General features: G+C 40.8%; 3 protein-coding genes, 1 non-coding gene and 2 pseudogenes across 4 annotated transcripts; 2 read left to right on the top strand and 4 right to left on the bottom strand.

Moving 5' to 3' along the window:
* Window positions 1–1,480: 1,480 nt before the first annotated feature.
* Window positions 1,481–2,924, bottom strand: LOC123467202. Its single transcript, XM_045167237.1, has 5 exons — window positions 2,807–2,924; window positions 2,625–2,732; window positions 2,479–2,541; window positions 1,555–2,407; window positions 1,481–1,490 (listed from the first exon to the last, which is right to left on the bottom strand). Exons 1-5 carry the CDS (start codon window positions 2,922–2,924, stop codon window positions 1,481–1,483), a joined length of 1,152 nt encoding a protein of 383 aa, XP_045023172.1.
* Window positions 2,925–3,136: 212 nt separating this feature from the next.
* Window positions 3,137–5,108, top strand: LOC123467201. The gene is made up of 6 exons (XM_045167236.1): window positions 3,137–3,406; window positions 3,680–3,949; window positions 4,009–4,125; window positions 4,194–4,434; window positions 4,503–4,734; window positions 4,816–5,108. The coding sequence occupies exons 1-6, from the start codon at window positions 3,157–3,159 to the stop codon at window positions 5,011–5,013; spliced, it is 1,308 nt and encodes a 435-aa protein (XP_045023171.1). The 5' UTR covers window positions 3,137–3,156; the 3' UTR covers window positions 5,014–5,108.
* Window positions 5,109–7,519: 2,411 nt separating this feature from the next.
* LOC123466378 lies at window positions 7,520–8,574 on the bottom strand. Its single transcript, XM_045167234.1, has 4 exons — window positions 8,471–8,574; window positions 8,042–8,268; window positions 7,725–7,834; window positions 7,520–7,528 (listed from the first exon to the last, which is right to left on the bottom strand). Exons 1-4 carry the CDS (start codon window positions 8,572–8,574, stop codon window positions 7,520–7,522), a joined length of 450 nt encoding a protein of 149 aa, XP_045023169.1.
* A 184-nt stretch (window positions 8,575–8,758) lies between these two features.
* On the bottom strand, window positions 8,759–9,365 carry LOC116930483 (annotated as a pseudogene).
* Window positions 9,366–12,301: 2,936 nt separating this feature from the next.
* On the bottom strand, window positions 12,302–15,732 carry LOC116930482 (annotated as a pseudogene).
* A 6,603-nt stretch (window positions 15,733–22,335) lies between these two features.
* On the top strand, window positions 22,336–22,408 carry Trnam-cau. Its single transcript has one exon. It is a non-coding gene; the product is annotated as a tRNA-Met (tRNA).
* The last annotated feature ends 3,448 nt before the right edge of the window (window positions 22,409–25,856 follow it).

Below are 25,856 nucleotides of genomic sequence, written 5' to 3'. Positions count from 1 at the left end.
CATTTACCATGCGTTAAAAATCCTAAATAACTTTTATTGTATTCATTACGTTAGTTCTGTATACATAATTTGCCCAAATGAACAAATCATAGCCTAAAAATCGAAGTCGTTCATAGGTCTCGAACAACTAACTATTGAATCACGAATATAACACTTTACCTCTACGCCACCGTGTTATGATTTGTCTTACACATTAAGGATGCAAATGTCAGTACTGTTATTTTCGATAACTTTAAATAAAACTGATTGATAATTCTTAATTAATTAATTAATAATACTGTTTTATTTGTTTTGAAATGAATGTTTGAATTTTTTGAGCCTGGACGTTTTTATGCATAATTCACTCAAAACAAATAAATTCGTAAACATACATTTCTTTTGAACGTGTTTATTTATTTTGCTGCTTCATAATTACTGTGATGACAAATGTAGTAGTGGAATCACTAAACCATAATCGCGCATAACATTATTTCTTAGAAAAACAGCTTTTATAGCATTCTTAATTTCATTTTTATTCCATTTTTTCTGCCTTATTAAGCCGCGCACTTTATATACATTTAATTCAGATGCTTTAGCTGGGTGCGAGTAGAACTCTTCAAAGTTACCATCACGCCTTTTTTCTATTCTAAGAGCGTAACCTGTAACATATAATGAATCCATAGCTGTAACTTTAATAACTATTGGATGCCTAGCCCTTGGAACGATAATATAGGAATCATTTTTAGACTGTGGAATGATAGTAGCGAATGTATCATATGATTTCGATTTTCCGCAACGCTCATTTAATCCAGTTCTCTTCATCGCACTTTGCATAGCATCGATTTCTGATAACCTTCGCACAATTTGCTTGAGAGGAAGTCTTGAATTTCTAAGAAGCCTTTTGAGTTTTCCTAAATAGTTTTCAAATCCAAAACAACTAAATGTATCTAACGCGCCATGAATAAGAACGTCTCCTGCCAAATGGATCAAAGAGTGGATATTGTAAACAATATGAAAATCACCATATAAAGCTGAAAAGTTCGTCACAAAATGTCTCAGGACTTGATCGGCATATTTTATATGGTCTACCGTAGATTTCGGATTGCAAAGTATTCGAATAGCAACATGGAAATAAATAAAGTGTTTGTACTGATGACAAGGGAGGATGTTTCTTAAAATATATATACCAGTGTAGAGAAGTCCTAAATTCTGTGGCTTTCCAGTTACTTATATCCTCAAGCGATCGACCTTTTCGATTGAATTCCTTTGGTAGTTGCATGGCACATAATCTGATTAATTCATTTATCAATCGTTGTTGTTGCTTACTCAGGCAATCGGGGTGTTGTTCCAACCAAATCATTTTCAGAAGGCGTTTCATGGCTCCAAAACAAACCAGGTGAAGATAATCCAACGGTATGTCAAACACCATGTCTAAATTATCGATTTCTTCAAGAGGGCTAATGGAATTATGATGATGTTCATCAGAACCAGCTCTAAAAGACTAATCAGTTCTGAAAAGCATTTTGAATTTACTACAAGAAATAATTCAGTAGCTTTTTAACCAATAATAAATACCTTAAAGCTGCCGTTAGTTGTGGAAACGTCGTTCTATTATCAGATCTCATTCCATGTGTTTCGCATCGTTCACATGCGCAATATCCCGTGTGTCCAATGATTTGCTTGATTAATGCGCGAGCTGGTGCGTCACAACAGAAAGCGCCAATTCGAATGTCAAATTTTTGCCCAAAGTGAAGTAATCCGTCGTTTAAAAGCGCTTTTAATTCGTCCAAAAAAGGCCGAAGATATGATCTGACGCTTAGCGGTTTTCCAACTCCACAGTGTAAAGTGACGAGAAATTCACTACTATCTTGACAATTAATAATGCGACAAACAATTGGCCAGAATTGCGTGCGGCTACTCCTCCAGAGCGGTAAACCATCAATATTAAATTGAAGAATAAGCATCATCAGCTTTTTGTCGGCGTTCATCAATTTTTTCCTTATCCCTTCAATTAATCCAAGGTGGACGAATGAGTTGCTGTTGCATTGGACACCGTTATTTAACTTGGTTAAGTCGCAAACTTTCGTCTTCATAATGGTTCTTGGATCCTTAGGTATGTTATGCCCCAAGTCGCGTAAGAGATTTGAAATTTCAGCGATAGTTGTTAGAGAACAATTAGTCTTGATTTTTATCTGTGCGATACGCTCCGTAATGGTTAGTCCGTTAAAAGCTTCCTCAATTGGATTTTCATTTGCAATATCATCAAAGTTGTTTAAAATTTCATCGCTGTAGCTACTATCGGTACTTGTGTTGTAATAAATTGCAGCAGAATCTGTGGTTGTTGTGTATAAAGATGATGTGTCATTATTATGTAAGGAGTTGTCAAAATGTGCCGCAGATACCGCAGATCTGTTATCTCTATCTGAGGCTATACATGAAAAACAGAGAAATGATTTGATTTGAGCCATAATAAAGTATTATTTAATTTTAAGATAATACCTGAAGATTCAAATTCAATCAATTGTCCCCTAGCACAAATGTCCTGGTGAAGTAGTAAATTTTCTATATATTTTAAAGACATTTTAAAGTTTAATCATTGATTAGAAAGTTTGTTTGTATCACTTTGCACGGAAAAATTATTATACCTGTCGTCATTCTTAAACTTTCATCTGTTAAATTTCTGTCGGATGTTCCACTATATAAATCATTGTCTGAACTTTCGCTTCGATTTTCTTCAGCACTTGTTCCGGAATCTATATTTAATAAAGTAGTTTTGACCAAATGCCTGAATCGGTATTATATTAAGATGCATTAATTTTATTTATACCTGATCGTTCTGATGAAGAACTGAAATAAGTAACCAAATTTTGCTCTTGCTGTTGAAGTTTTAGTTTTTGGATTTCTTTATTTACTTCCCTATTTTCTGTCCACCTAGACGAACTCATGATTGCAAATCATGACACAAGCGTGGTTAATTATGACAGGCCATCCATTTATTGTGGCAATAATACATATAAATTAAAAAAACTGGAATTTTATTGTAGTACTATTGTTATTCCGCTAGATGAGTTCTCGAATAGACGAATTAAGCTTCTCACAAAATGGTCATGCAACGTTGCGTGCCGTTAGCATCATCAGAGGCAATCACTTTTATCAAGTCTGCGTTCTGCTACCAAGATGTCTGCAATAGTACGTTTCCCAGAAAAGCCATACAAGCGGTATTGGGTCGCAAAAGTTTACGACGATGAAGTGGCAAATAAACAGGTTTTCAGTGTTCTAAATCCTAAATGGTGTCAGCCAGAAATATTGAAATGCCAGTTTCCTGCTGATATGAAAGTTAGTGAACAAGTGAAACAACGTGGTGAGAGCATGAAGCCAGCGGAATCGGATTGGATAACTTTCTCATATGTGTATTTCTCTCAAACTGGTAAAATTATTCTCTGATTCGTCAAATTAAAAAAATATATTGAATTTGCATTCAATTGAGATCAACACAAATAGTTGTGGATTCTACCAACAGATGGCGAACGAGAGCGTTTGTTTTTATTTACATTCGGGAATCATGACTTGAACTACATTTATATTTCTTTTAGCATAGTAGCCTTGAAAACAGCTAGTTCTATAATCTTTTTTTCCGCTCTATAATTACTTAACCGTCATCTGCTTATTATTAACGTAAAATATTTTATTTGTCTACTAGATGATATTAAATCTGCATATCGGCGAGTTGAACGACTGAGTAAAGGAGAAACGTTTGAAGAATCTGAGCAAGTAAAGCGTTTGAGAATAGCGAATAAAAAGTATGCTGATGATTACGAAATCGGGGAATTTTCAAAAGCTAGTGAGAAAGCTCTATCGCAAGAATCGACCAGGACTACGCCACCCTCAGTGAAAAAGTCGTTAGCCAAGAAGCCCACACAACAAAACATTTCAAATTTCCCATCTATACCGAATAGTAGTGTCCCCGAAGGTAATATATGATTATTATTATTAAGTTGTAGTATCATAATAAGTTACTTTTTTTATTAGTATCCGGAAAACGTGGGGTGTATAGAGGCAAATCTTTGAAAGCTGTCATTCAAACGGCCACAGTCAGCACTGTTTCAAATTCCGAATCATTAGAGAAAGATATGGTTGCGCCCGAAGGTAAATGGCAATAGATATTATGTTGTTATTATATATTGGCAGAACAGTTAATTTGTTATTGTTATTAGGATTATTTAAGCGCAATTGTCAGGTCACGTTGACGCGATATGAAGATATGAGCAACGACTCTGGTATCAATATTGACACAATTGAAGAACCATCACATATAGAAGATTTTGAAAGTTCATACCAGGAGACAACGCAGGCATCTAGAGCGACCAATGCAAGCAAAGTCCGCGATATCAACTTCATCAGTCAAAAGAGACGAAGCAAAATCCAGAAAAATACTTCAGAATTAGAAATGGTGTTGTACGTATGGCCTTTTTTTAGAATACTCTATTTTATGCAACTACATCTAAATACTTTTTTTTGTCCAGGACTCCTGCTCAAATGAGTCGTCTACTGATCAAAATGGATCAGCGAAGTAAGCGAACAGAAAAAATGGTGATAGAGATTAAAAATAATCGTACTGCTGGAGTCTTTTCTCCTTCTGGACTTCAATTATTGAAGGACAAGCTTCCCACAATGCCTTTCGACGATTGGAGTGAACTTGTGAAATTTGAGGATAGCATAGCTAGCGATGATGGGGCTTCTATAAAGAACGATTTGGTACGTACACTATATTTATTTCTACATTTTCACAGAAATAAAACCAATGTGTAATGTTATTAACGTAACTTTAAATTCTAGTTGGCATTCCTACAAATGGTACCTGGTACTTCAGTATATCAAACTGCCAAAAACATGATGGCTACTCTGATATCCATACCGCTATCCCAGCTATGTACTTTTAAAGGAACATCTGTTATTCGTGACCAAGGAATACAGAAAAACAAATTTTCTCAATCTTGCCCAACTATCTTGGCTTGCATTAGTGGTAATAATTGACGTAATTTATATAAGTTATAAAAATGAAATAATAATGATAAACACTTTTTTATATTTAGCTGCCTGTTTATCCCGACATCACGATAAATACGACCCCAATCAATTCAAAACGTCTTTACAAAAGTTTTTATTGAATCTGGAGATAAAAATGGGGGCACAGAGAAAAGAAAGAGAAAAATCAACGAAAAAAATTAGAAGGACAGATTCAACAAAAAAATCTCTAAAAAAATTCAGCAAGTGACATCTTTGAATCGTCGGAGGAAGACGTGGAATCATCTGGAAATGAAGCAGCCAATTTCAGAAAAAAAAGAGGAACAATTTTGATTGTATTAGTTCGTACTTTAGTTCAGGTTCATCAGATTCAGATAGTTGAATTCTATGTCCAACATCGCCGTGAAACATGAATCGAAAAATAAACAAATTGTGGACTGTAAATTTTTTTCTTTCATATTTTTCCAATAATAACTTCCTCTGCAAAATACGATGTATGCAGTTTTCAGCTAAATATAAAGCAAATAACATTCGCCAACATTTGAAAAGTAAGAAATCTGTTATTTTACCAATAGAAGTAAAATAACTTAAAAAATATTGTGACCCAATAAATTCGGGTGCAAAAATATATTGGATAAATATTTAAAAAAATTATTTTACCAACATCTCAATTGTAGGAATATAATATTTTAGCAATATTTGGGAAATATACTCTGCTAGCTGGGTTTATACATAGAACACAAGAAAAGGGAACGGTAAAAAAGAAGTGTGTTGACCATTCCCAGTCCCCCTTGAATAACAGGACGATCAACTACAGTTTTGTTCGGCCATTCAACTATTCCAATCCATAGAAATTTCATGATAGCCTTTAAAATCTGGTCAGCCATATTTTGTTTACATGGTAATACTTGTGCCATAAACACAGTTCCGGAGAGAGCCTTCGACTTGAGGAAAATAACCCTCTGGTATAGATTGAAACGTCGACAGGCATTCTCTCGCATAATACAATTTAGAGAGCCGAATGCATCATTCCAAACCCTATCAGCTGTCTCAACTATGGAGTGAGAGAATTTAATTCCTAATAGGGACAATCTTGGTTCCGACACAAGCCACTCAAGAGGCCAAGTCATCATAGAGCTCCAAGTCCCGAGTCCCAGGGCTTTTGTTTTCTCATTATTCATCCTTGCCTTTGTCCACTGGCAGAACAAGTCAAGCACCTGACCTGCCCTGGCAAAATCTTCGTCACAAGAAATGAAAATGGTGACGTCATCAACGAAGGCTCTGACAGTGAGTTTTTCATTAAATAATGATATGCTCTGGAGAACTTGAGATAAACAGTAACGGCTCAATGTATAGAATAAAGAGATGGACAGATAGGGGGCATCCCTGGCGAATCGATTGAATATCAGAAAGCACCCCAGCCACCTCCGATCCGTTGAGAATTTACATTCCTGTTACAGAATACATAGTCTGTAGCCAACGGATGAAAGTGGTGGGATAGCCCATGAAATCCAGAATCCTCCAGAGGACTTTCCTGTTAACCAGGTCGTAGGTCTTTTCAAAGTCAACTCCAACAATGGCAGCGCCCATACCCCGAATCGAAAAGTTGGAAGAGTCATGGTATCCCCGGTCATCAACGAATTGAATGACATCTCTATAAAGCATTAAATTGTCAAAAATCAATCTACCAGGTACCCCACCTTTTTGATGAGGCCCTATGGTAGATGACAGTGTCTGCCTGAATCGTCTCGCTAAAACAGATGCAATGACTTTGTAGTAACAATTCAGAACAGAAATTGGCCGAAAATTAGAAATTCCACAGAGCCCTGAAGACTTGGGAAATAGCCTGATCGCCGCTCGGTCCTGTGATGACGTCAGAGTTTCCCTTTCAAGGATATGATTGAACATATCCAAGAAATGGGGTGCGATCACGTCCCAAATTTCTACGTAAAACTCGTAAGGAATGCCATCGGTGCCAGGGGACTTGTTTGATTTCATCGCCATAAGAGCAGCTTTAATATCAAGGAGGAAAATTGGTGCAGTCAGGTTTGGGGTTGGCTTAAAGCACTCCCTCAAGAAAATCAGTACCTGCCAGTATGTCAGGAGAAGGTTGATTTTTGAAAATTTTACTGAAATGTGAAATAATCTCTCCTGAAATGTCCTCTTTGGTCGATAAGCATGTGTCATTAGAGGCAATGATTTTATCAATACGACATTTTCCGTAGTTAAGTCTAGCTCTATTTACATGACAAATATTGGCTTCCTCTACCTCATGGCCTTCAAAGCAGCGGGAACGAATCCCATACCCTTTAAGTGTGCTCTCCTCCCAAGACTTTGAGAATTTCCTCAACTGGTGAAAGGCAACCCAATCAAATGTATCTGCTTCTGCCATCTCCTGAATGCAGGACTGGTAAAAAAACTTCGTTCCCTAATAATTCTAGCTCTTTGCTTAGAATAATCTACCGAAATGCGTTTGATTCCTGGTTTCAGGACACTCTCCCACAAATTTGCGACATTACTTTCCCTAAGAGGATGATTGGCAGATTCATGAATAAAATTTTTACATAGTTTTGATAGCCTTCTTCTGACAATATGGAATTATTTGATTTCCACAAACCAGCAGGGGATCTAGTACGATGTGGGAGATCGAGATTGCAGGTAAACGTAGATTGTACCGATTGATGATCACTAACCAACAAAGATTGCAAATAAATATTTACAAAATTCTCTGCAAAAGATCGGCTAGCATATATCCTATCAAGCCGAGAAGAACAGGAGGGATGGTAAAAGGTGTGCCCCGGTTCAATTTTATTTAGCTTTTTCCAGATATCTACCAGATCAAGACCAGTAACCATCTCTTTCAAAGCATAGCTGACGATATTACTTTGGGAAGGGAAGGAGTCGGAGGATGCCTTATCTTGGATGTCGTCTACGCAGTTAAAATCGCCCGTCAACACGAAGGGCAGTCGAGTAGTTATTGTGTAAGCAGGGACGGTTTGACGAAGAAAATTGTTTCTCTCAGTTTTTACGTGACTACCTGACGGGGCATAGATATTAATGAACGTGAAACAATTCACGTCAATAGATATGAGCCTTCCGTCGGGTTCTAGAAGTAATCGAGAATAGTCTAAACCATGTCTAATGAGAATGGCTGTTCCGTTTTTGTTGGGACCGACATTTGCCAACAAACGGTAGCGACTTTCAATAATTGGACAAGAATGAAATGCTACCTCTTGAAGTCCCGCGATATCTAGGTTACCGTCCCTGCAGAAGTTAAAAAGAATTTGACGTCGCTCGACTGACCTAATCCCTCCAATGTTGATAGATGCGATTTTTAGCTTTGCAGTCATTTAAATGGTTTCTTGGGTTGAGAAGTGGACAAGGTAGGTCTAGAATTCTGGGGCGTCATTGTTGGTTTGAAACGTTTGTTTTGTGGTACAGTGGGAACTTTCAGGTGGTCACTGGCTTTTCAGTTTCCATGGGCTCAACTTCCCCCAAATTGGGTTCCATTGGGTCCATGGAAATTGTCATAGGTTCCGAGTCATCAGGTTGCGTTTCAGGGATTATCATTTGGGCTGGCGGAGTCTGTCGTGGTGGGTCGTCTGTGGATTTAACGGGTTGTTCGGTGGGAGAAATTTCTAAGTTGGGAGTCCCCCCTGAGAGTGAACTTTGTAATCCAAAATCAAGAAGGGCTTAGAAACCATGGGGTCTACATCTATTGGTAGAGCGACGGGTTTTTCCGGGACTGTCTCTGTCATCTTTGTCTCTTAGTCATTTTATTATCGGGCTTTTGGACATTGGTAGGTTCCTTACTACGTCTCAAAGTTGGGCAGTTTTAGCTAAAATGGGTTTCGTCGTCACACAGTCTGCAAGTAGGTTTTTGTCCCTCGTAATTTACCATGGCACGATAGCTGACAATAGTAATGTATGAGGGAATATTCTTAGTCAACGTCATTCGTACTATCATCCAAGTGGCAAGGACAGGGTATAAAACGTCATCCTCTGCCACCCGATAGCGTTCCCAACGAGCATTAATTATGGTTCCAAATTCCTTCAGACGTGTCTTTACTACTCCCAAGGCTAGATTCTGTGGAATCCCTGCAATTCTGACAAATTTCTCCTGAATATTACTGTCCCTAATGACTACATTAACTTCTTTCCCTTCCAATTCCGGTCTTTCCGGCTGTCGTAAACGTAATTCTAGCGACCTGATTTCTCGTATCTAGTACAGCAACTAGGCCTAAGAGATCCTGTGGCTCAACCTTCAAACTACGCACGAAACCATGTACCGCACGCATACTCAATTTCGGGAATTGAACCCCAAAATCGACGGCTACACTATTGAGCCACTTGGCAGCCATTGTCCCCTAGACAATGTAAACAAACTACCAAGGGGGAGGGGGGGTCCCCACACAAGTAAACAAAACACCGAAAAGGAAAATTTTGGGGAAAACACGAGAAAAACAAGAAAACTATACAAAATAAACACTCTAGAACATGAAAATAACAACAAAAAGTAATGAAAATAAACAATAAACTCACAAATTGATGGGGAAACGGGAGGAACAAAAACACGTCTGCATCCAAGTACTAACGGGACCCGACCTCCGGATTAAAAGTCCCGCGCTCTACCAACTGAGCTAACCGGGCTACGTAAACGTAATACATGCCTATGTTATTCAATACATTAACACCAAGCAGTTTCTTTCATCATGCGACGACAAATTTTGAAACCCACATATTTTCAAATAAGTCTTACATTACCTTGATCCAAAATCACGGTATCCATGTCTCGAAAAATGAAGAAGCCGACAAATTTAAAAAAAATTTTGATCTTGGTCGAGAATAAGGGTATCCATGTCACGCAAAATGAAGAAACCTTCAAACAAACAAAAACAAAAAATCTTACATTGCTTTGATTCAAAATAACGGTCATCGTAGCAAACCAGCAAAGATGAAAACAGCGTTTGCTTCTCGGCTCACGGTCCATGGACTACCCTAACTAAAGAACGGGACTCTTTCCCTATCTCGCCTTGCTAAAGGGTATCGTTGTGAGCTATTTTCATGAAAAAATAAAAAATACACCATTAAATGCAGCTTTAAAAGGCGAGTGTAACCATCAAATTTTTTCTTTATAAAACGAATCATTTAAGAAGATATTGCGATTTTAATTTTGGTAGGAAGGAGAATCGGGCGGGCCATAGGTGCCATCTATCAACCAAAAATCGCAAGTTCTTGCTGATTGACAACTGAACTCGAAATTGTCGGTAGCCATCTATCAACTAAAATCGCATGATCTTGCTGATTGACAACTGAACTTGAAATTGTAGAAAGAAAACAGGCAATGAGTTAGGATTTTTGGCTCCCAGATGGCACCGGCGGCCCGCCCAATTTCCGTATTTTCTGATAGAAAATATTTAATATCTCTTTAAAGGTTAATTTTCAATATAAGGACATTTGGTAAGTAAATAATTATTTTTTAAAACTGAATTTAATAAAAAAACTAAAAAAAATTACATGGGTAGCATAGGAAATGTCGAAGAGTCCCATCCTTTACTTAGAGTAGTCCATGCACGGTCACATTGTTGTTTTCCGTCTGCTATTCTGACATTCTGGATTCGCCATCTACCGGTAGAATGTCAAGTGCGCTAGTAGCTTGGTTTCTGAGTCCTTCACAAGATGGCCTAACACGGCAGAACACCACCTACCTAATAGGTTTCGTTCAGGGAAAACGCACAGAGTTTAAGCCGTGTTAACAAAATAATTGGACAGCAAATACTGAAAGCATATTATGCATTTATTTATTTCACATGAACTATGGGAGTTTCTACTCTTGGTACATATCACCAGATTTTAGTTGCGCGTGCTGACAAATTAAGTTGTTTATTCATTTAGGTAGTAAAGAGTTCACGGTATCATAGGATTGTTTCTCGATCGAATGTTTTGAATACATATAGATTCCTCGATAGCGCAGTAGGCAGCGCGCGAGTCTCATAATCTCGAGGTCGTGAGTTTGAACCTCACTCGGGGCAGTATTAAGTAAACTAACTAAATGTTTTCCACTAAAAGTCAATACTGTAAGAGATGTTTGGTTTCTAAATGCTGCATGTAAAACAAGAAATACCACGGTACGATAATAAAGGTTTTACCGAGATTTGAACTCAGATTGTCAGATTCAGATTTTGAAGTGCTAACCATCACACCACAGAACCACTGCTACCGCATGATCAAACACCATATAATTACTTATAACAAATGAGGCTTTCTTAATTGTTAATTTCACGAGGTCGCGTAGCAACCGAGGTGGAATTTTAGTTAGACGACTAATTAAAATACGAAACTTTTACGGTATAGAACACTTTGTATTTAGCTCCTTCCAAGAATACTGAAGCGATGGCAGCGCCATCGCCAATATACGGGAGAATACCCTCGAAGTCCTCAGAACTCTTTTACACAGAAACCCCAAATAAGTTCGAGGGAGAGTATAAGAGGCTAGAACATGGTTTTAAATGAAAATTGTAATTATTTCTCGATAAGCTCTTGACCTCTTGAAGCAAAACTGCCCGGAGATTATCAGTTGCACTGGTTGTTCTTGAAGCCTCTGTAACCACATCTGAAAAGGAAGAAAGGAGATTGACGATATACATTAGTAATTGGGTGGAGCGGGTGGGAAATAGAGAGCGTTAAAGTCTCGTATTTTAATTAGTCGTCTAATTAAATTCCACCTCGTTCGCTACGCGACCTCGTGGAATTAACAATTACACTCCTAACGCCAATACTCTACTTTAACGGTGACTTCAAAGTTAAATCACTCAGAACTTATTTGAGTTAAAACTGCTTCAGCCAACGTTGTACCAACCAAATCCCGATGATAATATCTTTGAAAAGTGGATTCCTTTGACCAGTTAGCTGTTTTAAGGACCGAATCCACAGAGACAGATTGCTTCACCGCTTTAGAGGCCGCGACGCCGCGAATAGAGTGAGCAGAAAAAGACGACGGGTCTAGACCAGCGTTTGACAAACATGCCTTGATCCAGTGGCCTAGAGTCGACGAACTGACCGGCTTGTGGGGCCTCTTAATCGACAAGAAAAGAAAAGAATACTCTGGATCTCTCCATTCACGAGATATATCCACGTAGGACTCAAGACACTTTACTGGGCAACACTTGCCAGAGAAACGAGGTAACACGAGGGATTTAAGTGGACCCGAGTTCTGCGCTTTCCGGGTTAGGCCGAGTTAGGCCGGGTTAGGACGAGTTAGGCCGGGTTAGGCCGAGTTAGGCCGGGTTAGGCCGAGTTAGGCCGGGTTAGAGAGAAACTGACCGCTGTCGGGGAAAATTTTAAAGAATGAAAGGAGATGGAAGCGATCTCTGAAATCGGCATTATCCGGCAAAGAGTCTAAGTATTTCAAAACAACATCAGGATCCCAGAGGGAATTATATCTAGCTTTAAGAGGTGGGCGATTGAAACAGCCTTTGAGAAGCTGTACGACAGTAGGGTGTTCACCGATTTTGTGTCCATCAATAGGATCTAAAGTGGACGAAATCATGGAACGGGCTGTGTTGATGGCACTGTATGAAGAATTAGATTTAGCCATATCCGTTAGAAATTGCAGAATGAATGTTAAAGAAGAAGACATGGGACTCGAACCCCGTTCGTGGTTCGTCCAATTGACCCAATACTTCCAGGCGGACTGGTAACTAGAAGTTGTGGACTCACGTATACCTTCCAGGAGAAGGTCGATAGTCTCTTTTGAAAAGCCTTTAGTTTCGAATCGTTTCCTGATACATACCACGCGACTGGAAGGAACTTCTTCGACTGAATTAATGGGTGTGGTTCCAGTATTGGCGAGTGTAGCAAAAGATGATGCGGAGCTAGAACACGAAGAATTTCGTGGGACATTTGTAGTAGCAGGGGAAACCCAGGTTGAGATGGCCAGAGAGGGCACACTACAACAAGATCTGCTCTATCTCTCTTTATCTTGGTTAAGCAGCGAGGAATTGGTGCGAACGGGGGGAAAGCGTAGCCGAGAAACCCCTTCCAATTCAACGCGAAGGTGTTGACTGCTGTCGCTTTGGGTTGAGGCAGCCAACTCACGAATTTGGGGAGCCTGGCGTTCCAAGCCGACGCAAAAAGGTCGATTTGTACCGGCCAAATTTGCGACAGCTGTTTGAACTTGTCTTGCAGCAGCATCCAATCGCTGGAGTCGAGCGCCGTCTTCAATTTCTCGTCTGCAATAATGTTACAATTTCCTGGTAAATGAGAAGCCAAAATACTAATATTGCGGGCTTCACACCATTGAATAATTTGAGCCGCAATGTTAGAAAGAGCTCGCGAGCGAGTGCCCCCACACTTATTAATATAGGAGACTGCCGTAGAATTATCTAGGAATAAATGAATCGAAATGATATCGGAAGAGTTTGCGAAAGCTTGCAACGAAAAATATGCGGTCAAAAGCTCTAGTTCGTTAATATGGCGATGTTTGTCAGCAGCCGTCCAAGGTCCCCGAGAACGAGAGCCGTCACAAATTGCACCCCAACCGTGAAGGGAAGAATCAGAAAAAATAACCAAATCGGGGTTGTCAGGAAAAAAGGTTCTGCCATTACACTTTTCCAGATGAGAGGCCCACCAAATCAGATCGGCTTTGGCAGGATCAGAGAGCGAAACCATTTTGTTCAAACTCCCTGGGATTTCGACAGAAAAAGATTTTGTAATTTTCTGAAATGCCCTTGCGCGAAGGGAACGGAGGGGATTGCCCACGAAAATTTCCCCATGACCTTTCCAAGGTCTCGCAGCTTTACACGCCCAGGGTTGTCTGAAACAAGGTCGTCGCAAAGCTTTACAATAGATATGACCTTCTCTGAGGGCAGTGAATTAGATAGGGAAAGAGAGTTAATGACCGTGCCTTGATACTCTAGAATTTGCAGGGGAACAATAACCGATTTTTCGTAATTAATAATAAAGCCCAGAAACTCCAGTAACCCTATGACGACCTTTTGGTCCAAAAGAAGACCGTCATGAGACTGGTTCAGAAAAAGCAAATCATCGAGATAGATTATTAACCGGATGCCACGCCCACGTAAAAATGCCACAACAGGTTTTAAAAGTTTTGTAAAAACTCGGGGAGCTGAACAGAGCCCAAACGCCAGACAGAGGTACTCATAAAGACTGCCTTTCCAAAAGAAACGGAGAAACCTACAGTGATCGGGTGCCAGGGACACTAAAAAATAAGCATCCTGTAGATCGATCTTAACCATCCAATCACCACGTTGAAGCAGATATTTGACACACTCAAGACCCTCCATTTTAAAATGTTTGTAGGCGATGAAAGCATTGAGTCGTTTTAAGTTGATGATTGGCCGCCATCCGCCCGATTGCTTAGGAATAGCAAACATGTTAGAAATGAAACAATCACTAAAACTGGAAATAACAGGTCTAATTGCCCCTTTCTCCAGTAAGGTATTAACTTCCTGAACGCAAATGGTTTTTATCTCTTGAGACATAATACAACCTGATGGAGTTGAATACTGGACGATAAAGTCAATGGAATAACCATGAACGACTGTAGATAAGATCCATTGATCGTTAGAAAAGAAATGCCATTTGTTTGCAAAATTGCTAAAACGACTGCCTACATTATTAGACCGAACGGGAGGCCCAACAGGAAAATCTTAGGAAGAGAGAAAGGGGAAAGAATCTACATACTTGTTAATGGCACCCTGGAGCGGCTGCTTCAAGAAAGGAGATCCCTTGTCGTTTTTTTCGCCTTTTCCTCTGTTGCTGAAACCACCAATTTGGTTATTACGGCCGTCGTGCGAGTTCTGATTGCGGTCGCCATTGCGCCGATTGAAATTGCCACGACTCTGGCTGGAAGAGGAACCACCATCGCGTCCGATTTTTGCCAACTTAGCGTCGTCATCCACTTCTTTCACCATGACGTCAATAAACTTAGAGCCAAACAAACGCTCAAACTCGCGAGAAGAGAAAGCCCTTGGTGTCTTTCAGCAAAGGTTTCATGGAAGTAGCCACGTGACGAATTACATTTTCACGTCGCAACTTGGAAACGTTGGCAAAAGCAAAGCCCAACAGACGGAGAGAAGACTCTAAACTACTAAACAACGGATCGTCAGTCCTCAACTGGTTCCAGGCATGCAGCATTGGCCGAATTGAATCTAGCATTTGATACTGAATGGACTTCAACATAGTCTCCTGATAGTCTTTCAATTTGGGAAAATTCTTGCTTCTTAACCATTTACGTTCCATGGACTCATCAAGCTTAGGACACAATAATTCGAATGTACCATCAAACTCTGGCTTGAAGTTAAGGCGTAAAGCCTTGGCCTCGTTGGCAGGTAAGCCTTGCAATAGCCATTTATGAACCTGACGAGATTTAACACGAGATATATGGAAAGAATTACCATAAGTAGCAGCAGGGTTTGGTGAGTGACTACGTGACCGAACAATGGAAGGCGAACGAGTTCGCGAGCGTCCCGAGCGAGAACGAGATCGAGAGCGAGAGACGCTCCGATCACCACGTGTGCGTTGATTACGATCGCGCTGTGACTGTGGGCTGTTGCGAACGCTAGGCAGAATGGATAAAGAGTTGGGATCTGAAATAGAAACCCGTGAATCGAAAGGCGAGTTTCCATGTGCCAGAGGATTCGCCGAAGAAAAGAGAGCACGTTGACGAAGAACGGAATTACTAGATTCGACAGACGTGGCAGACATTTTGATGTGTTCACTTAGCAGGAGCTAAAAGAGTTCTGAAGACTTAGAGGGTATTCTCCCGTATATTGACGATGGCGCTGCTATCGCTTCAGTATTCTTGGGAGGAGCTAAATACAAAGTGTTCTACACCGTTAAAGTAGAGTATTGGCATTAGGAGTGTAATTGAATACAGCAATAAATGTTTTCTCAAGGATGTACATCGAAATTGACCTCTAGTTTAAGTTTCCCGACGAAGATAGGATTCGAACCCATGCGTGCAATGCTCAATAGATTAGCAGTCCATCACCTTAACCCCTCGTTCACCTCGTCTGATTGGTTCCACTACGTTGAGGTCTTGAACCCTAATGTGTAAGCGGAGGATTTAAATAACATACAAATTTAACGAAAACACCGATAATAAGAACTTGCTGGAAAGAAAAATATTCAAATTACGCCTGATAAGGGACTTGAACCGTCGTCCTCAGGATGAAAAGTCCAACCCTCTACCAACTGAGCTAACCGGACTACGTAATACTTGCCTATGTTATTCAATACATTAACACCACGTAGTTTCTTTGATCATGCGACGACAAATTATGAAACCCACACATTTTCAAATAAGTCTTACATTACCTTGATCCAAAATCACGGTATAACATGTCTCGAAAAATGAAGAAGCCGAAAAATTTTCAAATTTTTTTTATCTTGGTCGAAAATAAGGGTGTCCATGTCACGCAAAATGAGGAAACCTTCAAACAAACCAAAAAAAAATCTTACATTGCTTTGATTCAAAATAACGGTCATCGTAGCAAACCAGCAAAGATGAAAACAGCGTTTTTTTATTTTTATTTATTAGGTGTCAGTGGCCATGGCGGGGAGCCACTGCTTACAGATTACGGGCCACTTCAGGAGGCCCTTACACACCGATATTGCATATTGTGATATTTTTATTAATTATTTTTATGGGGGCTTGTGTTAGTGGGATTTAGTTGGCATATTAATTACGGTTATATTCTTTCTAATAGTTTGGACTTGATTAGGAAAACAATTAATTTCTGGGCCATTTTTTGTTGTGAGTGTTTAGGTATTGAGCAGTTGATTCCCGTTAGAGTTGGTACGTTCATTGGGTGCTTCAGCTTTTCCAACGTTTGTTTCAGTTCTTCTCTGGCTGCGGAGTACGTGGGGCATTGAAGCAGTACGTGTGATGCGTTTTCCGTTTCAGTGCATCTATGGGGGAAGTTAGGTTTAGTATCCATGTCCCATTTACTTATTGTTCCGTTGAGTTTGTTATGGCCACTGCGAAGTCTTATTAGTGCCGACTGGATTGGTCTCACACTGTGGGTGAGCCATGGGAGGATTCCCATGCTGTACCGGCTTGTAACTGCTAGGTTTGTTGTTGTTGCTTTGATGCGTTGGAGCATTTGTTGTTTGTGGTCATTTATTATTTCCCGGATTTTTTCAGGGACGCTGTAGACATTCTTGAGGATTGCTCCATCCTTCTCTGTTCTCCTTAAGTTTGCTAGATGGTCTGCTACCATGTTCCCTGCCATTTCTGCGTGTCCAGGTATCCAAAATAATGTTACATTTGTGTCCGATGCTTTGAAGTTTGTAATGTGTCTTATGATTCCAGGTATGTATGCACTGGCCTCCCACTTGAAGTTTGTTATAGCCTGGATGGCTGATTTTGAGTCGGTAAAGATGGTTATTGTGTCCCATTCCTGTTGGTAAGTATGTTCAAGGGCTTGCATAATGGCTGCTAGCTCTGCGTTTAAACTGTTGGTGTATTTTCTCAGTCTCCATGTTAAGTTTTATTTTTTTTTAGGTATGTGGCATGCGCATGTTGATGTCCTAGTAGTTTCGCAAGAGGATCCATCGGTAAATATGGATAGGTGGTCTGCTTGTTCATGTTCTGTTAACTCTTGTAAGAGAGTTGAGGTACGTATTGGGTTAGCTGTTGCTAAATGTTTGTTTAATGGGAAGCTTCCACTTGGGATTTCAAATAGGCCCCATGGTGGGATAGGATCTATATTCGGTTGTGAGGATGGTAGTGTTTTCGGGTAGATCCTGTGTGATTCCTTGAGGGCCTCCTGGTGTCTCACAGCTGCTGGAGTACTTCTGGGCTTCCACTGTGGTTGGGGGTGGGTTAGTGTGTATATCGTCTCATAAACCGCGTTCCACGGTTTGTTGCATAGTTTGGTTAGATATTTTTTGTCCAGCAAGTCCCATCTGTCCCTAGTGGATGATATTCCTGTTTCCACACACACCAGCGCCGTTGGGGTGGACTTGAAGCAGCCTAATATCGTCTTCAGTATTTGGTTTTGTTTTATTTCCAGTTTTTGCAGTTTTGACCTGGGTATTGATGACAGTGCCAGTGCTCCGTAGTCCAGCTGGCTTCTGGTCATTGCATTGTAGATTTTCACTAGGAGTGGAAGTTTTAACGTCGTTTTTCCGTATGTTAACATTTTTATTAGGTTGTGGCTATGCGTCAGGCTGGCACTTAGGTGGTTGATGTGGTTTTCCCAAGTCATTTTATGATCGAATATGACTCCTTGGAATTTGTAGTTATTTGTTTCTTTTAAGTGAACATTGTTAAGAGTTAGGTTAATGTTTCTTTCTTGTGATTTTTTCCTTGAGAAGTGGACCAGCATGCACTTAGTTGCGGAGAATTTCATTCTCCAGTGTTTTGCCCAAGTTTCAATTTTGTTTAGGTATCCCTGCAGGTATCTTTCAGCATCACAGTTTTTTTCTGTGGTGGTATGGATTTCAACATCATCGGCGAAGAGCGACACTTTACATTCCTTATCTTGAATTGGGAAATCAGCCATCATGATGTTAAAAAGCAGAGGGCTTAGGACGCTTCCTTGAGGTACACCTTTAGTCAGTCTTGGTTTTACTGATGTTGAGTTGTTAACTTTCTCTGTTATTATTCTGTCACTGAGGAAATTGTTGATCCATTTGAGAGTTTTTCCGTTGATGTTGAGTTTGGTAATCTTGTACATTAATCCTGTTATCCATGTATTGTCGTATGCTTTTTCTATATCCAGGAATATTGCTGTTGTTAATTTCTTGACATTGAAGCCCTGTTGAATATCCGTTTCCAGTCTGGTGATGTTATCCAAGGTCGTGCATTCCTTTCTAAAACCAGTCTGGGCTTTCGGTAGGTGGATGTGTTTATCTATGTACCATTCAAGCCTGTTATTAATTAATCGTTCCATCACTTTCCCGTGGCATGATGTTAAGGATATGGGTCTGTAGGATCCCGGCTCAGTTGCTGGTTTGCCTGGTTTGATGATGGGGATCACTACGACATGTTTCCAATCTTCAGGTACGTGTCCGTGTTTGAGTAGTGTGTTCAGCAGGTGCAATAGTGATTTGATGTTCGTACTGTTGAGGTTGTTCAACATTTTGTTGTGGATTCTGTCGTTACCCATCGCTTTACTTGTTTGGACTTTGAGGCATCTGATTAGTTCTACTTCTGAGATTGCAGTATTCAGCTGATGGGGGTGGTCGTTCTGTATTGCATCTTCAATCTTTTGTCTGTATAGTTCTTCTAGTTCGTTGCCTCTATGTTCGTTAGCTGGGCAGAATTGGTCTAGTAGTATTTTTGCTTTTTCCGTGGGGTTGGTTGTTTGGTTGCCTTCTTTATCTTTGATGGGGGATGTGTTTGGCTGTTTGATGTTTCCTCCCATCATGTTCCTAGCAAACTGCCAGAATTTGTTTGTGTTTTGGGGGTTATCCATACCATCTATGTATTGCTGCCATGAGAGGTTTTTTGCTGCCATTATTGTTCTTTTCTTAATCTTCTGTTCTGTTTAGGTTAGTTTTGTCCTGTGGGAGAAGTGTGCGGTGCCACTTTTGGTACGCTTTCCTTGTGTTTGCTGTAGCTTTTCGGCATTCGGCTGTCCACCAAGGTTTGTTGGATTCTTTGTAGTTTTTCTTTGGTCTATGGTGTCTCTCCGATGCTTCTATTATGGCTTTGTAGAACAGGTGGTATACTTTTTCTTGATTGATTAACACCGGGTAGTTTGCTTGAGTTACTTTTTGCGAGATAACTTCGTTCCATCTGTTCTAGTTGTCTTTTTGAAAGGTCAAATGATCGTTTGGTGCAGAGTTGGTTGAGGTATTTAAGTCGAGGTCAATCATTACTGGCAGATGATCGCTTCCCCAGTATGGTCCCGTCCTTACTGTGATTAAGCTTGCCAAGTCCTGTGATTCGAAGGTTAAGTCTATTGTTGAGGGCTGGTTTCCATTGTTGCTTGGTCTCGTTCCCAGGTCCTTGGGGGTGCACAGGATAAGTTTGTCTTCTTTCGCCAGGTACTCTGTTATTATTTTGCCGCTTTTGTTCTGTTGTCGGTCTTGTTCCCAAACATTAGAAGGTGCGTTTAGGTCTCCTGCCATGATTGTGCTATTCGTCGTAGACTCAGCTATTCTTCTCCATTCTTGGTAAGTGCAATTGTTTCCATTAGGACAATATATTGAAATTAGGTCTAACAACTTGTTGTTTTTTATTCTCATAGTTATTCCAACTGCTTCGAAATCGGCTGTTTGTGGGAGTAAGATGGGAGTTGCCTGGATGTTCTTTTTAATGAGTATGGCTACTCCTCCGCCTTGGCTCTGACGATTGAGGTAAAAGGACTGGTATGCATTAAATTTGGGTATATAATTTTCTTTCCAGTGTGTTTCGCTCAGCATTACAATGTGTGGATCGTTGCCCTTATGTTGGCTTTAAATTCTTGTAGTTTGCTTTTGTAAAGGCTTCGGGAGTTCGATTGTACTATCCTAATTGGTGCTGTCATTTTTTAAATTGTTCTGATGGTTTTTTCGGTGGGTTAGCGGCGGGTCTTTCTGGTCGTGTGGTTTTGAGTTGAGCGTCGCCGCTAGCTGGCATCGTGAGGTTTTTTTGTAATAATGCTGTTAGTGACTGCAGTTGGTTGAAGGTGGCGCTGAATCCGTTTTGCATTTCCGCTTTGATCGTGTTAACGGCTTCGGGTATAACGAGCAATGGTTCTATTTGTTTTTTCAGGGTTTGGATAGAAATCTCTAGTGTCGTTATTCGATCTCCTATCGGAATTGCTGCTATCTTCATTGCTGTTATTTGTGTTTTTAATTTTTCGATGTCACGTCTTAGGATCGGTATTTCAGGATCTTTTTCCTCAGGAGCCAGGGCCGATGTTGCGGGAATTTTTTCCGGTGTGGGTTTAGTCATTAGTTTGCTTGCTTCAGGTATCGGGATCTTGTTTTCGTAGGCAAACCTTATCACTTGTTGTTTGTTTGCGAACAGTGGGCAATCGTTCGATTCTGCGGAGTGGCCAAATTTTGAACATGAAAGGCATTTGGTCGTGCTTAGGCATTTTACATCATGCGTATGCTGTTGCGCACAGTGTTTTCAGATTGGTTGGTTTTTACAGGTTTCCTCTGGGTGGCCAAAGATCCAACAGATACGGCATAGTGCTGGTCTAGGGATATAAGGGTGGACTGGGAGTACCTCATGTGCTATGATGACTTCTCTTGGGATTGTTTGTTTGTTGAAGTAGAGGACTACGGTTCTTAGCGGTGTTCTTGCTCCGTCCGGTGTTGTCGTCCAGAACGAGTGTAGTTTAGTTACTGCTTGGTCGGATAGCAATTCTAAAAGATCTTCTTCTGCGTCGCCAGTTGGTACGTTACGTATGACTCCTCTTACGAAGGTTTCAGACATCGCGGGGGTGCATTTTATTTGGACATCTTTTACCGCTTTTAGCTCCAAGAGTTGTTTCTTTTGGTTGTTCGATGCAGGGTAGATGTTGAGGGTTCCGCGGTGTGCCCATTTAGTACCATTTTAAATCTGGCCTACTATGTGTGTTAGGTTGGAGATAAATTGTTTCTTTTCAGTCAGGCTCAGGAGGTTGAAGGATTGTGGGTTGCTTATGAGGTGGATTATTACGGGGGCTCCACTTGTTGTTTGGTTGTGGAGGTCTGAGAGTAGTGGTTGGCCTGGTCTTGGGTTGAAATTCTCCATTTTTTTCTTCCTTTGATTATTTGATTCTTCATATGTCATTTGCTCATCCATGTCACTGGATACTGGCTGTTGGTCAGGGGAGTACAGGTGGGACATAGCGTGTTTAGAGCGTGGTCCTTAAGGCGGGGGGTAGTTGCTAGGTAGGGTAAGAATTGTCACTATTTTGGTGCGCACTTTTCGCACTTCTATCTCTGATCGTGGCTCAGGTGAGACTCCATGAAAACAGCGTTTGCTTCTCGGCTAACGGTCACATTGTTGTTTTCCGTCTGCTATTGTGACATTCTGGATACGCCATCTACCGGTAGAATGTCAAGTGCGCTAGTGACTTGGTTTCTGAGTCCTTCACAAGATGGCCTAACATGGTAGAACACCACCTACCTAACAGGTTTCGTTCAGGGAAAACGCACAGAGTTTAAGCCGTGTTAACAAAATAATTGGACATCAAATAGTGAAAGCATATTATTCATTTATTTATTTCACATAAACTATGGAAGTTTCTACTCTTGGTACAGATCACCAGATTTTAGTTGCGCGTGCTGACAAATTAAGTTGTTTATTCATTTAGGTAGTAGAGAGTTCACGGTATCATAGAATTGTTTCTCGATCGAATGTGTTGAACACATATACATGCCTCGATAGCGCAGTAGGCAGCGCGCGAGTCTCATAATCTCGAGGTCGTGAGTTCGAACCTCACTCGGGGCAGTACCAAGAAAACTAACTAAATTTTTTCCACTAAAAGTCAATATCTGTAATAGCTGGTTGGTTTCTAAATGCTGCATGTTAAACAAGAAGTACCATGGTACGATGGTAAAGGTTCTACCGAGATTTGAACTCAGATTGTCAGATTCAGAGTCTGAAGTGCTAACCATAACACCATAGAACCACTGCTTTTGCTAATTGAATGCAGCAATCAATGTTTTCTCAAGAATGTACACTTGTAAATTGTTCGAGTGAAACGAAAAACAATTTTGATTGTTGTGTGAATAAAAAGTGAAGACATTGACTGTGTGTTGATCTTGTTTTATTAGCTTATTCTTAGCAAACAAAGGAGGGGTAACCAAAATAAAGAAGGTGGCGCCCTCTTGGTGGGTGGGCGTACTTTAACTATTCAGTATTCAAAAGCAGAAAAGAAGGATAATTCAAATTCCGGTCCGGATTGATTAATTTCTTCTGATTATTGTTGTTATTGTTGTAGAATCTGTACTTGTTGTTGTTGTTGTGGCTGGAGTCTTTGCTTCTGTATCCTTGGTTAGGGTATCGGTCGAAAATAACCATAAATTAGTATTAACGAATAAAGGGCCGGGTGGGTGGGAGTATAGACAGTCAATGTCTTCACTTTTTATTCACACAACAATCAAAATTGTTCTTCGTTTCACTCGAACAATTTACAATTGTCATGTAAATTAAGTTCGACATTGACTGTGTCTTCAAAGCACATCACGGACAATCCAAGGGAGGAATGAATATATTAAAATAAACAATGATGAGGGATTCTATTAAAAACCTATTCTTCCGAGTCCGAGTCTTTGAGGACCGATTGGCCTACTACATTTCTATCAACATTGACGTCTCTCTGATAGAATTTGGCAAAGGTTGATTCTCTGGACCAATGACCCTGATTTAAAATGGATTTCAGCGGTACTCCATTTGCGAGGGCCTTCGAGCCGGCCGCCCCTCGAGTTGAATGCGAGCTAAAGACGCTAGTATCAATTCCGCTTTCTCGAAGTTGGTCCTTAATCCATCTGCCGATTGTTCAGCTTGTCACCGGTTTGGGAGGTTTTGTAGAGCCAATGAATAAATTACTCCTGTTCGCCTCGTTTCTTAGAGACGCTGTTTTGGCAATGTAGGTGTCGATACTTTGCAACGGGCAGATTGCTGAGTTTTGGGGCCATGACTGGATAGAAATCTGATGCAGAGGGCCTGATCGTTGAGATTTCCTAGGATTGCCTAACGCAAAGGAATTTTGCAAATCTGAAAGGTTAATTGAGGGTAGTTGGATAGAAGCAATCTCTCCTCCTCTTAACATTGTTGTCAGAGCTATTAACGTGGCCGCCTTTCTTGAGATTTGGATAAGAGATGGATCGATGGTTGCCGATACATCGAAGAAGGCCAGCACGATGGATGGGTCCCAGGTTGTGACGTATCTTGGCTTCGGAGGCTTTTGATTATAAATTACTCTCATTAGCTTGACCACTAGAGGATTTTTGCCTATAACTGCTATATTATTTGGCCCCATGCAGAGTGTAGATGATAACATTGAACGTGCGATATTTACCGAGCTGTAGCTTTTTCCTTCTGAGAAATATTCGGCCAGGAAGCTTAAAACGTCGTTGACAGTAGCAGACATGGAATGGATACCCCGTTTGATACACCAAGAGTTCCAAGCGTTCCACGCTGATTGATATGCAGCTTGTGTATTGAGTCTTGCTGCACCCAGCAAGAGTTCAATAACATTCTTCGGAAAGCCTCTGCTTTCGAGGCTACTCCGGAGAGCTTCCATGCGATTAGTCTGATTGATGAGCTCCTTGTCAGCTGATGCTGGTCCCCCGTTGGGGATGTAAGCAGTCCCTCCTTGGGGAAGAGAAGCCTGGGTATCTCCACCGTCATTTCCATTAGGGCCGGGAACCAATGTTGACTTGGCCAGTATGGAGCTATTAAAATTACGTCCGCCTCTTCCCGCCGAATCTTCGATAGACAGAACGGGATCATGTTGAAAGGGGGGAAGCAGTATCCCTTCAGATCCTTCCACCGGAAGGAGAACGCATCCGTTCTCCACGCTCCTGGTTGCGGAAAACGGCTGACAAATTTGGGCAATTGTGCGTCTCCCGACGTAAGTGGTCTCCTCGACTCTGTATCAGCCAACATGTTAGAACGGCCCGGGATAAAAACGGCAGTAAGAGATAAATTTCTGATTTCACACCAATGTGTTATTTGCAGAGCAATCTTGCACAGCTCCTTAGATTTGGAGCCACCAAGCCTGTTGATATAGCTAACAGCCGATGTATTGTCTACTTGCATTTCGACTGAGGTGTTCGATGCCGTTTCAGTGAAACATTGAAGCGCCCTAAGTGCCGCCAGCAACTCGAGATAATTTATATGTTTCTCGCTTTCTGTCTCTGTCCATGGACCACCCGTTCTTGAATCAAGACAAACTGCTCCCCACCCCGTGAGCGAAGCGTCTGAATAAATTGATATTTCTGGAGAGATAAATATGATTGGGCGGCCGGATATGTAGTCAGCACCTGATATCCACCATTCTAAATCCTTTTGTTCCTCCAAAGAGAGATAAAAGGAGGCATCTATGTTTCCTTTTGCCTTTCTGGAGTACGAAATATGAAAACGTTGTAGGCTTCGATAGTGGGCCTGTGCATAACTCACCACGGCTGCCGCCCAGTTCATGTTACCTAAGATTCTGGCCATCTCTCTTAGATAAATCTTGTTTTTCTTTACATATTTCCTGCATAGATCTTTAATGTCCGAAATCTTTTTGTCTGGCAGACTGAGCTTCATGGTTATAGTGTTGATGGAGAGACCTAGATATTCTAAGATCTGGACCGGGTCTTCTACTGATTTTTCCGAGCTGATGACAAAACCGAGTGATTCCAGTGTCTTTTTTGTCAAGGCCACTGCTGACTTTGCTGCTAGTAGTGAACTGGCTATGATTAAAATATCGTCAAGGTAAATGACTAGGCGTAGCCCGTTCTTTCTAAGGTATGCAACCACTACCCTCAAAAGCTTGGTGAATGCCCAAGGCGCGGAGCTTAATCCAAAAGGTAAGGCAAAAAACTCATAACAAGATTCCCGCCATACGAAACGTAAAAGTTTTCTGTGACCTTCAAACACTGGGACTGTCAGATAGGCGTCTTTTAGGTCTAGTTTAGCTAACCAATCCCCTTCCCTAACGGTGTGTCTGATGGTGCTAATTCCTTCCATCTTAAATGGATGCTCGACTAGAAATTTGTTTAAGTTCTTGAGGTTGATGATTGGCCGATGCCTACCTGTCTTTTTCGGGATAAGAAAAATGCTACTTATAAAGCCCGGCCCGACTGCTTTGACTGTGGCACCCTTCTTGAACAAGGAAACGATTTCTTGGTCACAGAGTTCCTTTTGCTGACGAGACATTACGGCATTGGACGGAGCATGAGACTGA

Source organism: Daphnia magna, unplaced genomic scaffold (genome assembly GCF_020631705.1).
Source record: "Daphnia magna isolate NIES unplaced genomic scaffold, ASM2063170v1.1 Dm_contigs163, whole genome shotgun sequence".
Taxonomy (NCBI): Eukaryota; Metazoa; Arthropoda; class Branchiopoda; order Diplostraca; family Daphniidae; genus Daphnia; species Daphnia magna.
This window is presented reverse-complemented; position numbering and strand designations above follow the sequence as displayed.

What these genes read in the sequence shown, in the direction of transcription:
- LOC123467202 (XM_045167237.1), bottom strand. Translation starts at nt 2,924, where the DNA reads ATGAGTTCGTCTAGGTGGACAGAAAATAGGGAAGTAAATAAAGAAATC. An exon ending in TTCTTCATCAGAACGATCAG is followed by an intron (nt 2,733 to 2,806) that starts GTATAAATAAAA and finishes TATTAAATATAG; the next exon opens with ATTCCGGAACAAGTGCTGAA. An exon ending in GATTGAATTTGAATCTTCAG is followed by an intron (nt 2,408 to 2,478) that starts GTATTATCTTAA and finishes TTTCATGTATAG; the next exon opens with CCTCAGATAGAGATAACAGA.
- LOC123467201 (XM_045167236.1), top strand. Translation starts at nt 3,157, where the DNA reads ATGTCTGCAATAGTACGTTTCCCAGAAAAGCCATACAAGCGGTATTGG. An exon ending in TGTGTATTTCTCTCAAACTG is followed by an intron (nt 3,407 to 3,679) that starts GTAAAATTATTC and finishes TTTGTCTACTAG; the next exon opens with ATGATATTAAATCTGCATAT. An exon ending in TCAGAATTAGAAATGGTGTT is followed by an intron (nt 4,435 to 4,502) that starts GTACGTATGGCC and finishes TTTTTTGTCCAG; the next exon opens with GACTCCTGCTCAAATGAGTC.
- LOC123466378 (XM_045167234.1), bottom strand. Translation starts at nt 8,574, where the DNA reads ATGATAATCCCTGAAACGCAACCTGATGACTCGGAACCTATGACAATT. An exon ending in GAGCCCATGGAAACTGAAAA is followed by an intron (nt 8,269 to 8,470) that starts GCCAGTGACCAC and finishes TAACTTCTGCAG; the next exon opens with GGACGGTAACCTAGATATCG. An exon ending in TAATATCTATGCCCCGTCAG is followed by an intron (nt 7,835 to 8,041) that starts GTAGTCACGTAA and finishes TTGATCTGGTAG; the next exon opens with ATATCTGGAAAAAGCTAAAT.